This window comes from Syngnathus acus, chromosome 10 (assembly GCF_901709675.1).
Source record: "Syngnathus acus chromosome 10, fSynAcu1.2, whole genome shotgun sequence".
NCBI classification, from domain to species: domain Eukaryota; kingdom Metazoa; phylum Chordata; class Actinopteri; order Syngnathiformes; family Syngnathidae; genus Syngnathus; species Syngnathus acus.
Genome location: NC_051095.1, coordinates 17,424,409 through 17,437,169, shown reverse-complemented (window position 1 = coordinate 17,437,169; position 12,761 = coordinate 17,424,409). Strand labels below are relative to the sequence as shown.

Here is a 12,761-nt window from a genome sequence, read left to right as displayed (position 1 = left end):
TTTACTGTAGTTCATTCAAAAAGTAGTGCTGCCATTGCATTCATGTCTCAAGACACTCTTTTGGAAGTCTATCGTGTATTTAGATTTTATTTGTTATAGAATTTAATCCATGCTTGAATGTGCTCGGACAGCCATAGAGGACACAGAGCTCATTACTGGACTAAAAGATAATTTTTTACATTTTCCAAGACCAAATATATATCACGTGATATAAGTCAATTTTAAGGTGTTCTCCTGAAGGTAAAATTGATGTACAAAGAGAGTGTACATTGAAATGTATTTTTAAAGACAAAAAACAGCTGGAAAATAAAAACGGTTTGCCCACTTGCCTTATCACAGTATGTATAAAAATTCACTGTGATTGTATCTTTTTAATGCTAACAAATGCTTAAGTGACAGGTGATTAATGTGACGGATGTATGACATCATTGTTTGAATATGTGTAATTGGCGGAAATCGAAAGTCAATAGTGTGCAATAGCTGCATGTTGTACACTAGAGCTGGAGAGTAAGTAGTGAGCTGATGATCTGATTTGCTGTTTAGAAGGAAGCAGACTCGAAAAACTGGGTCAAACTTACATAGTGACAAACTAACGGGTCTTGGTGCTTGATCTAATCTCAATTGTGCTGTTGAAAAATTGCCAGATTGGTTTACTCCATGAAAGAGTTTGATTCCCAACTTCCATTGTCATTGCACATACCAATGCACAGGATTCACACTATAATTTTTTAATGCACATAAATTTTGTTCACGAATTGAATACAATGCAACGGTAGTTCCATCTTAGTGAGTAACAGGATTTGTATTTAAGAGAGTATTATGCTCCATATAAATTTGTCCTTCCCAAATGTGAAAACAGTTTACTTGCACTAAATATATTCACCCCCCATCTTGTGCCCTGAGGGTTGAACACGCACACACAAGCCTGCATTATGGAATAAACTCTATCCCAAAAGCTCCCCAGTTTGAGCTCCAACAGTTGAGCCAGCAAGACAATAAACAGCACCAATAAAGTCTTTAAAAATTCAAACATGCATGTCGATAGACAACAGAAAGATCATTAGTTCATCATGTTAATGTCAACCTGCATAATGGTGTGTTACTTTTACAATAGAACAATAGTCTTCCTGTGGGTGTGTGCCAGGAGAGAGACAGTAAAGAGGTAAGTGTAGAAAATAGTGCAAAGAGCGGAGGGAGATGTTAATTCTCTTATCTTTAATACATGAGCAGTGTTCCACTAATGGACTTAAATGTTGTGGCGTTGCTTTTTCACTCTTTTATCTTGGCTCTGCATCTCCTTGTGTGTGTGCAATTTTCTTTTATAGTTCTCTCTTTTGTTAGCTTCTTTTCTCATCTGTGGTCACAGCAAAGATCGTGGTGGAGAATTGAAATGTTTGGACACAAATGGAATTCTCACAAAAATTTGCATTTTTTTCCATGAGTAGAAGTGGATCAGCTAATGATGTTTGGGTGTCTTGTAGTTTGTTGTATTTAAGTGCATCCATCTGATATCATGCGGTCGGACCTAAACTCAATGATTAGCTGGATAAGGTACTCCAAGTATTAATCTCACTATGGTGCAGTGCAGCTCTACAGAAGTGGTTCATTAGTTAAAGGGCTGCTGGAGCCATTCATGAATGTAGTCAGAACCCCACCCAGTGGAGGAACCGTTATTGTACTGACACACACAGACAAATGCACACACACTTCCAAAGAGATAGTAGAAGTAGAGAATATATTTTTTTAAATAAATCTTTATTTAACGACGCAGTTTACATTGACAATATATTTACAGATCACATCAATAAATGCCAGGGTTCCTAAATAAAAATTAAGAAACATTGACAATATTGAAATGGGACCATAGCTTCAAAGTTTTAACAGCTTTGTTAGAAAACGGTAGAGTACACGGTACAAGATAATGGGGCATGACTTACACATTTATGGAAAAAAAAAAGCTCAGAGATATATTCTTAAAACTACCACTGTGTGTACTGCTTTTGCTGCATGGCTTCCTCTTAAATCTCAAATCCTGCTCGGAATTATTCATGTTTCATAAATTTTAAGCGTAACCTCAAGAAAGTGAGCTCATTAAAATGTAGAATTGTTTGTAAGTCTGTATTTTTTGTATATTGTTTTCCTTTCAAAGCAAGACTTTGCTTTTTCTTAATTGGTATTGTACATTGATGACTGCTTAATACAGTCGTTGTCTTTATTATAACTCTCAGAGCTTAACTTGTTCCCAAAGTGAAGCAGCAGTGTGTGTGTGATTGTGTGTGTTTTGGACCGTTACCTTCTAAGTCTTGTTTGTTTGACTTAACGCATTCCTCTCAGCTTCTTGCTGAAAGAAACTCCTGTTCTCTTCCACATTCATTTGTGAGGTTCTCAGTTTGAAGCTGAGATCAGCACTCACTCTGCAGGTAAATTTGGAGCATTTTCTTCTCAGGATAAATAATGTACTGTATTTTATTTTACTCTTTAAATAGTTTTGTGTTGAAACGATGCACCTAAAATACTATTTTCTTTTTCTTTTTATAGACATGAAGTTTGTAATGCTTTTTGCTCTTTTCACTGGTAAGTACAATATTTAACATAATTATTATATCATCATCAAGTCATAGGTCACTCAAATATTAATATGTATTTATTATAACTCATTACAAATTACTCTTCTATTGGATTGTGCAGGTGAGCCTGATCTTGTGGTTAGTAATGTAAAAATGTGGTGAAGAAATTTACTCTGATTGGCTGTACAATATGCTTTTAGCATATTTAAACACTGAAGGGTAGTTTGTTTACTATATTTTTTTTCCCAACTTCATTAATTCATCATTCTTCAGCCCAGAAAGCGTTTTTTGTCGAGAGTCCTTTGCACTGTTCAAGCTATCTTCTGTCATCATTTTGTATTTAGGGGTTCTGGCGGCCCCATTTCTGAGAGATGAGGAAGCAAAGCGCTTCATCCGGCTGAAAAGACAGTCGGGATACTGGGACCCCCACAATTCTCAGAACCAGTGGGGTTACACCATCCAGGAGCAGGTGACATGGTTGTCACTAGTTTGTGTTGCTTTGGCACCCTTTGTGACTTCTCATTGCTAAGGAACTACGCTGAAGTGACTTGTGGAGCTTCAAGTAGTGTGCAATGGTCAAAAAATATCTTTGATTTTGCATGAATTTCCTTGACATCGGTTGTGTCTCTCAGGCTAACGAGTACTGGACAGCCCTTCGAACAGATGCCCAGTTCTACATGGATATGGGTCACCTGATGTTTGACCAGTCTGTGGCGGAGTAAGTGACAAAGTATTCTAATGTAGAGCCCAAGACCATGGCAGAATAATGACAGTTAGGAAGAGAGCGATGACATTTACGGAACGCAAGCTTGGGATCCTGACTGAGGAGGTGCGAACAAGACTGTCAGAAAGCTCTTGTCAGTCGTCACCAAAATTCACATGCACATGTCTACGCATGCCCACATGAATCTCTGACATTGTCAGAATGATTTCTGCACTATTTTGGAGTTTATGGACATGACTGTTTCCCTCCTTAAGTGCCTACAGAGAGGAAGGCCTTATAATGCCAATAAAATACAACATACAAAGGCAATGTTTTGATATTTTCTGAAGTTAAAGTAGGCATAAGTGGAGATGTGCATGTTGAATTTTTACAATGATTGCTATTGTTTTCTGACATTTACCAACATTGAGTATTTTTTTGTTGTCCGGGCAAGAAAAAAGCAACTTCTCCTAAGTTTTCACTCACGATCACGCCTGGCATGACGATTTCCTTTCCGTGTACAATCGCTACTGTCATGATCAAGTTTCAGCTGAGGAGCGCCAAGTTTACGCCAGCAGCATTGTATTCAAACTGCAATTAGCATTGTTATTTTGTGAATTGGACATTTTTGGACATTACACAGCCCACACATTCTGCCTATCAACAAGCAACTACTATACAAATGTGCAATGTTGATACGCACATGGTATGGTAAGGAGTACTGACGTTAGTTCTTCTGCTTGCTTTCCTAGCTACTAAGTGGATGGTGTAGCACAGTTTTTTAACATAAAAATACCACTCAATGCATCATTTGTACTTGTTTTTTATTGATATTTTATTTATTTACATCACCTGGGGCTGAGCTGATTTTATAATCAATAATGTCATGATAATAGTAATGTCATAAACAACATGTTTCCATTGATGTTGCAGTGAGAATCACAGACTGTACATGGAGATGTTGCGCAATACGAGAGCTCACTTGGACAGCCAGACCGGAGGACGCAAATAGAGAAGATGAGGACAAATTATATGAGGGTTGACATGATAGACAAACATGATTATAATGTGGCTAATGCCAAGGGAATGTTCCATGTTTATACTGTAAAACTGCTCTGTACCTATGTTTTCAATGCAAATAAAAGATTAAAAAGTAGCAATTTAACGCATTTTGTTTATGGTAATAATTTGACCGTACTGTCTACCCAACAATATCACAAGAAACAAATCATATGAGCCAGAGATGATAGAACATCATTTAGAACTTTGTTGGCTGAGACACACTTTGATATTGCATTTCAAACAGAAAAACTGAAATACAAACAGTTCTTATTGTGTAGAAGAGGTAGAATTCTGTAAATTTTGTGAAATGGATGACTGAAGAGTATTACAGTTGCAACAAATATTAGTAACAAAAATAACAATACATTTCAAGTCACATTCTTCTTCTTTTTATTACGATGATGATGATGATGATGATTATCAACTATAGAAATAGTGGCAATTTAGGATATTCAGGACTATCAGAATCAAAAGTTGTTTCATATTTTCGGCCACTAGGAGGTACTGTCATCTACTGACAACCTTGCATTGCCATTCTTGCATGTGCTCCAATTTCATGCACGCATCAGCATCACGTTGAGGTTTTACTGGATTGATTAAAACAAAATGTATTGGAAGACCTATAAATGAATACAACTAAGTCATTTTTCTACCACTTAGTCAACCCTCAACCCTCAATACTTTACTATAGTCAGTGGTAGCTAGAATATACTTGTGATCACTGAGTGCAAATTAACATTTCAAGCCAAGGTGAACATTTGTCTATACAGTACTTATTTTGACCTAGGTTTGCTACTTTGTGTTGCATATATTGGAAGAAGAAAACTACAATGTTCTTAAAGTACTGTCAAAGGGGTTTGAGTAAGTTGATATATGACAAAACAATTCAAATCTGTCAAAACAACATATTGAAGAAACAGATGTTTTAGACACACAGAGCTATGTGGAAGAGATTTGCGTGATAAGTGTAAGAATTATCACAAGTATAACAGATCCCCTGTAATAAAATGATTACTGAGTTATTGGCTCAAAAATAAAGTGATCTATGCTACAGCTGTGAGCTTGAAGTTGGATTCTCACTTGGAATTGGTGGTGGGATTTTGAAGAACATGTACAGAGCTGGAGTGAAGATGCAGATGGTGCCAAGTATGGAAACAGTCAGGAATGCCCACAGGAAGATCCTGTCTAGTACCTGGGCCACAAACTTCCAGTCTTGAACCACCTGGAAGAAAAGGGGATGCGAGTATAACAATTAAAATTTTCCACATACTGATAGCGTATTTAAAATGACACCCATTCACACAGACCTGTAATGAGGGAGGGGGACTCAAAATGACCAGTCGCAATTTACCTTTGTGCGGAAACATTAAGCGATTGTGCACCAACTGCTTGGATACGACTCACAATGTCTTTTGATTACCTTCTGCATAAATGAGTCTTGAACATTTTACAGGTGTATGGTTGTGCTGTTATACTCCACTGGTCGCAGTACATTGCAGTAAATGCACACTTAGCTAGAAACCTATAAAACTCATCAAAGTCTTCTCTCGCAGTTAGTGAGAATTGAACCCAGCCTCCCATAGCAAAAGTCTGTGCCCCCCACAGTTTTAAATTGACTGGCAGTAAAGCACTCGCAGCACACATTGGTGTGCCACGGAACTCTGGTTGAGAATCACTGCTTTAGACTAGCGGTGAACAACTGCCACAGGACTTCTGGTAAGGCAGCTTGAGAGAGAAAAACAAAAAAAATCTATTTTTAGAAACCTGATGAAGGCCAAATGGATAGATTTTGAGTTCCTATGTTGAGAGTAATTAGTAGAAATGAGTTATGTTCTGGAGAGTGGCATGTTCACTTTTCAACACAAACCCTTTCAACCATTATGAGGTCATCTTACCTCTCGAATGAAGTGTTCCTTGCGAATATGTCTGCTGATGTAGCGCACTGAGTAGATGGCCTTCTCCAGCATGGTGGCCCAGGCCTCGTCTTCCTTTCCGTCTGAAGCACTCTGTCCTCCGCTCGCCCTTTGGCCTGCTCTCCGAGCGCCAGATCGTGGCTTCACCTCGGGACTTTCAGGAGCCAGCTCCGGGTAGTGGTACCGGTCGATGTGACCTCGCATGCACAGCAACCTGGGCAGCTTTTGAAGAAAGAGGTTGCGAACCCACGGCGACATGGGGTGGTAGGTGGCCGACGAGCGGTGGTGTACGTTGATGACGAACACGGTGACTATGATGGAGAGCGTCACAAAGATCATGATAAAGAGCAAATACTCGCCGATAAGCGGGATGACTTTGGAAGACGAAGGGATGATCTCCTCGATGACGAGGAGGAAGACAGTGAGCGACACAAGGACAGAGGTAGAGAGCGACAGCTTCTCCCCTTCGTCGGACGGAAGGTAGAAGACCAGCACAGTCAAGAAAGACAACCCCAGACAAGGGATGATGAGGAAGAGAGTGTAGAATAACGGCAACCTCTTCAGGATGAAGGAGTAGGTGAGGAAGGGGTAGGAATACAGGCCATCCTTCCTGTTTCCCTTTGCACCCGTGGCATTGAGGATCTCCCATTCGCCGTTATCAAAAAAGTCCTTCCGGTCCACGTGGTTGTCAATCAAAACGAGGTCGACCATGTTGCCGTCGTAGGTCCAAGAGCCGAACTTCATGGTGCAGTTCTGGCGGTCAAAAGGGAAAAAGGTGACGTCCATGGTGCAGGCCGACTTGTAACTGGCAGGCGGTGTCCAAGTGATGACCCCGTTGTACTTGACAATGGCTTTGGTCATCAGCGAGCCCTCAAACCGTCCGTCAGCACTAAGGAAAAAGCAGAGTCGCAGAATGTCTCTCTTTTGGGGATTGTTTAAATAAATAAATATATAATTCCTATAAAACATGGTCATGTAGGATAGTCAATGTTGCTGTTACACAGTCCAAAAGTTTTTTGGACAATATGTCATGGCTGCACGGCCATAATGGTCCCAATTTCTTTTTATTGTTAGTGTTGGTTTTCTAGTTTTCCTTTTCAATGTTAATTGATCGTCTCTAATCATGCAGTGGTTCTCAAACCTCTTCACTGTTAGAGAGGTTCCTAGTGCAATTAGTGGTACACTTTTAAAATCAATGCATTAAGACCTAGGTTTTTCTTCTTTTTTAGCACATTTTTTATTTGCCTTCTTGCAACCTTTGTGGAAAAATGATGAAAATGTCGGTTCTTACTTTTCATACAGGACAATGTCAGGGAGCCAAATGTTTTCAGATGGAACTCGAATGGAAGTAATGCCTCCATATTTATCTGGATTCCAACGCAGCTTGTAATCAAGCCACTGCTGCTCAACAGAAAAACAACACACACACACCAATTGATTCATTAACTGTAAGCATCAAAATGAAGGTTAGGTCGTTATTACCAGGAGTTACTCACAGTGGCTTTATGCAGAATTTTATTGTCATAGAGAAACTTTGATTGTTGTGTCTTTTTATGGAATATGTAATGGAAGATAAGTCTATCCATTTTCAATAGCGAATTTCCTCATTAGGATTGAGCTATGAAACTTTTTCCACATATGCAGTGAAATGTGTGTATATTATCATCTTTTTCAACAAAAATAAACAGTGCAGTAATATAAACGTTGACTGCTGCTTACCTGCCAAAGCCAAACGTTAGTCGTCATCAGCTGGTTCTTCTCATCCTAATCATAATAGCACAAATAAAAGAGTAACATGAAAAATGTATTAGAGATAATCACATGCTCAAAAATAACCAATGGTTAATATAATTATAACAGTTAATTGAGTTGATGGTATTTGTGTGATGTATTTGTTTCATCCACCATAAGCTGAATGACAGTGACAAACATTTGGAGTCATGGTGTGTGTCATAGTCATTTAGACAATTATACTAATCATTCACCTCATTGGTTACACTTGCATACAGATAAGATGTAAAAATATCTGCCATTGCAAAGATTACGCTATGTTCAGTTTGTATTAACACTGTCAGGAAGATGTACAGATTTGTAACAAACATCAACTATATTGTGTCACGTCCGTGCCAGAGCACGCTCGGCCGGCAACTTCCCTCAGCCACACCCCTTCATCACCGTAATGTCTGTCACCTGCTTCCTCTTGTTACCTTATGTATTTAAGCCCTGCCCGTGTGGTTCTCGCTGTTGGTGTCTACTGTTGTCTTCCATGCATGTCCGCGCCCGGTGTCGTCTGGTTTCCCTCTGGTCTGGAGGCTCACGGTCAGAATTATATCCTTGTCCAAGTGGACTTCTGTCGGTCGGCCTGTCTGTTGGCTGGCCGTGAGTCTTTGTCCCGTATGTGTCTTCGGTTTCCCACCTGACTCCCTTCCAACTCCCTTTCCCTTCAATAAACCCTGGTCTAAGCTGCATTTGGCCGCCCTGGCTCAACTCATTTCCTGACATATTGTTGTGTTTGTAAGTGTAAGTGGTGCAGAATAAACTGCATCATATTGAGAGGTGGAGATTATTTCCCTTTTAGGGACAGAATTTGGAATTAGCTTTCATTAGATTGTGCAGATGCACCTGATGAAATTGAAATTAAATGTACAGTCATATGTTGAGGCCTCTAATGTTGTGATGTCTTGGCATATCATTTTAACGAATCTCCTTTTTTCCCCCAGACATTTGAAAAGGACATAAAAACCTGAGGACCTAAATGAAGGAGGACAAGAACACTGATCATAGGCCTCTTTACAATGAGATGGAGGGACGAGACTAGAAAAAGATGTCAAGAAAATAGATTACTTAAAAGATGTAGAGGTCTGCAGGTGAGAGTATTTCCTATGAGCCCTGACCCCAGCTGTCACCCTTAGTTGGATGCTGTGGCCATCACACTGAGCAGAGGTGAAGCAAGATCTAATAATGAGCTTTGCAGCAGACAAATAGGCAGGCTCAGGGGGGCAGCGCACAACAGTCGCAGCACTCTCCCCTCTTTAGTTGAAAATTCAAAAGGACCACCTGGCTGTAGCGACTGAAACAGTTTTTTCTCTCACCCAGGAAGGGACTGAATTCAGCTCATGTGGCAGGTGGAAGCTAAAATGGTAGCGATGAATATTTCACGCTGGGGAGTGTGGTTCATCCATTAGCATCCTCCGTCTTCCTCCCTTTGAACAAACCAAAGCATCTCATCCTATCAGCAGTAGCTCTGAAATATTGAACGAGCACTCCAGTCAGAAATGGAATGCTTGTGGATATACAAAGTAAGTGTTGAGGATCTATGCTCACGAATTCATGAACTGAGATAGTTACAAACTCAGCTTCATTTATAATAATAATAATAATAATGATAATAATGATAATAATGATAATAATGATGTCATGTGCCACCTGCCATCCAACCAGTGATTTTCCTTCCTTCAATTGTTCTCAGTCATGCCTGGCACTGATCAGAACCTTGGACAGTTCTCTTTCTCTGCTCCTGCCCCTCCCGTCCTGTTATGCAGTGATCAGCATTGCTTGCCCTCACCTGCTGCTCATTGCCACACCTGCTCCCAGGTACGTCTGGTTTGCTACCTGTCTGTTTGATACCTGTATGCTACCCGTCAGTTGCCTGACGTATATCAACAACATAGTTTCTTTCCTGTGGCTTTTTGTTGTGCTAACTCCCAAAAAGAGAGCAGCCGAAACAAGGGGTGTTGGGACAGACAGTGCGTGACAAAAAAAGACCAGAAATTACACTTTTGGCTCACACTGAGAGCACACGACTCAAGTGTCACCATACGCATCTTCATTTGTGAAGTTAAGGTTGAATGTTTTATTGCTTTTACAATATTGTGGCTGCGGCAGAGCCCAGTGAGCTAATATTTAATTATTACTTTGGGGCCAACGTGTGCCATATTGTTGAAAATGAACTATGTTGAACCATATCCTGTATATGCATCTATTTACAGCCTGGATTGTCACCAATCATGGCAGGGCTATTCCCTGTTCAACATAAGTGACGCAGCATAAACAATAAACCAGAATATAAATATCTACAAATGCTGAAACAGAATATAAATATCCAGTAAAAAAGATGACTGCAGTCCATTAGTGTGTGAGGGAGTCTTACCCTGTACTCTCCCTGTCGCAAAATTCAGACTTTATAAAGATGACAACCCTCAATGTGATGAAGTGAAGTTTTACACCACTAAAATGATATAATACAAAAAAGGCAAACCTTTTAAAGCAGCTCTTGGATTTCATGGCATTGTGCATATGTACCGAATGAAGTGTAATTGGTAAGCAAATTTATGTTAGCAATTGTAAAGTGTAAGTTATGAAGCAGAAGCAGTGTTGTATTCGCTCTCACCACATCGACCAGCTGGGAGATCTTGAGTCCGAAGCGGACTCTGATGGTATCGTTGGCGTGTTGAATGGGCCTCACCCAACGCTGGTAACCTTGGAAGAGATTCTTCAGCAGGGTGTCCTCCATCTCCGCCAAGGATACAAACTCATTTGATGCTCGAATGAAAAGAAGACAGTGAGAGTGAAACATAACATCCAACAACCCTAGGTCTGGTACTGCATTTGATGCTGTATGTTGGTCCTTTCAGAATTCAAAGGTATAATTATGTTGTTTCCAAGTTGAGCTGTCATCACTATAATGTAGTACATAAACCAATATAGTACAGTCATTCAAACACGCAGAAATGTATCATTTGCCTCTTTTTGTCTCCTTTTTGAGTCCTACAGCTCAAAATTTACTTTAACTCATCAGCAATTAGATATGAAATTACCCTGAAAAACAATCCAGTTTATTAGGTACACATGCACAATCTAACAAATGTACATAAAGTATACATATACTTACTGACACTTTAAGTATTTATTTACTAACAAATATGTATATTATTGTGGTTGAATTTTGCAGTGTATCAAAGTGCACTGCCTCAATCTATTCTATATATATTCAGTATTTTTACAAAAGGTGCAGGATACCGTTCCGACCACAATGAGATACATATTGGTAAATGAACCTTTTGAAAAATGGAAAATTTACATTAGGTATTTTATTATTAGCAGTAGTAGTAGTAGCAGTGTTATATTTGAAATTTTGCAAAAATCTAGTCTCGTTCTTGTGGACTCGATCTCGTGAGACTTCTCGTCACGTGGGATTTGTGTCTTTCCTCATCCCTACTAACTAATCAGGAGCAATTGTGATTGGCTTGGTTTATTGGTTTATTGAACATACAAACATTACATTATAACAATAATATAACAATATTATAAAGCTGACTCTCTCTCTCTTATGTGAAATCTTTCAAATGTATGGGAGAGAAAAATTTTTTATTGTAGATCTAAGTTAACATGTTCAAGAGAGTGGGTGGAATAGTGATAGTGAGTAGTCTGCAATTTCTTGCATATCAAATTAGAAGTACAATTTGGGGCCAAAGTTTGTTTTTTGCAGAAATGAAATTCATCATGTTCTAGTGACAAGTCATAATTGTTGGAACAAATATGAAAAAATAACTGAAATTGCTTGCATAATATGAAAGTAACTGGGGCACCACGAAAAAGGTTTGTATTTGCTGATACTGACAAGTCATAATAATTTTTATGACAAATAACTGAATTTGCTTGCATAATATGCAAGTAATTGAGGCACCACGAAAAAGGTTTATATTTGCAGATAGTTGCAAACAAAAACAAATGCCTCAACTCACTTCAACACCAAGATGACACCATGTGTGGGGCAAAGCAAGAGTGTATTTTTCTTTGGCATGAAACAGCTGATAACAGTATAAGTAAAAGTAATATAAAATTTGACATTATACTAGTTAAGCACTTCATTTGAAGTACTATTCTACTAGTGAAGCATAGGATGTTGGATGTGCACACATCTGCACCCAACTGTAGTATGTAGTGTGCACATGTCAGATTGTGTAGTTTTGCGTGACTAGTAACATTTGCGATGCCAAATTTGACATTTGTGCAGAAATGTCATAATGGTGGAAAGCCCCAGTGGTATAATAAATACATTAAAAAAATAATAAAAACGTTATGAGTAAGACACATTCGTTCTACTAGTGCGCTCAGCCTAATCGTTATATTGCGTTGAATTGTCTGACTGGTAAGACAAAGAGCGTACCGAACCAGCATTTAATATGCTGGATATCAAGGATATCAAGTCCACGAAAGAATGCTCAAACGACTTTGCATGCATGCGTGCATACGCATCAGTTCATTCTTACCACTGATGGTGGCGAGGGCGAGCGGGCAAGATGCAGCCGAGAGGACAAAGAGGAGCACCAACTTCATCATGTCCTGTGCGCTTCTGCAGATTCTTTTTGCTAACGTCTGACAGTCCGGGGACACGCCGAGGCTTCCATCAAGACGAGGCGTGCAAGCTCCGGTCCTCTCAGCGATACGGCGTGCACGCGCAGACTCAGGGATGGAGCGTCAAAGGGTGAAGAAGGAGGTGGGATGGAGGAAGAG

General features: G+C 39.5%; 2 protein-coding genes across 2 annotated transcripts; one reads left to right on the top strand and one right to left on the bottom strand.

Annotated features, from left to right (window-relative positions):
• The first annotated feature begins 2,305 nt into the window (after positions 1-2,305).
• On the top strand, positions 2,306-4,433 carry LOC119128737 (uncharacterized protein C3orf85-like). The gene is made up of 5 exons (XM_037261462.1): positions 2,306-2,420; positions 2,539-2,574; positions 2,912-3,036; positions 3,200-3,285; positions 4,204-4,433. The coding sequence occupies exons 2-5, from the start codon at positions 2,541-2,543 to the stop codon at positions 4,280-4,282; spliced, it is 324 nt and encodes a 107-aa protein (XP_037117357.1). The 5' UTR covers positions 2,306-2,420; positions 2,539-2,540; the 3' UTR covers positions 4,283-4,433.
• LOC119128724 (neuronal acetylcholine receptor subunit non-alpha-2-like) lies at positions 4,078-12,761 on the bottom strand. The gene is made up of 6 exons (XM_037261441.1): positions 12,518-12,761; positions 10,636-10,787; positions 7,965-8,009; positions 7,537-7,646; positions 6,228-7,134; positions 4,078-5,554 (listed from the first exon to the last, which is right to left on the bottom strand). Exons 1-6 carry the CDS (start codon positions 12,585-12,587, stop codon positions 5,381-5,383), a joined length of 1,458 nt encoding a protein of 485 aa, XP_037117336.1. The 5' UTR covers positions 12,588-12,761; the 3' UTR covers positions 4,078-5,380.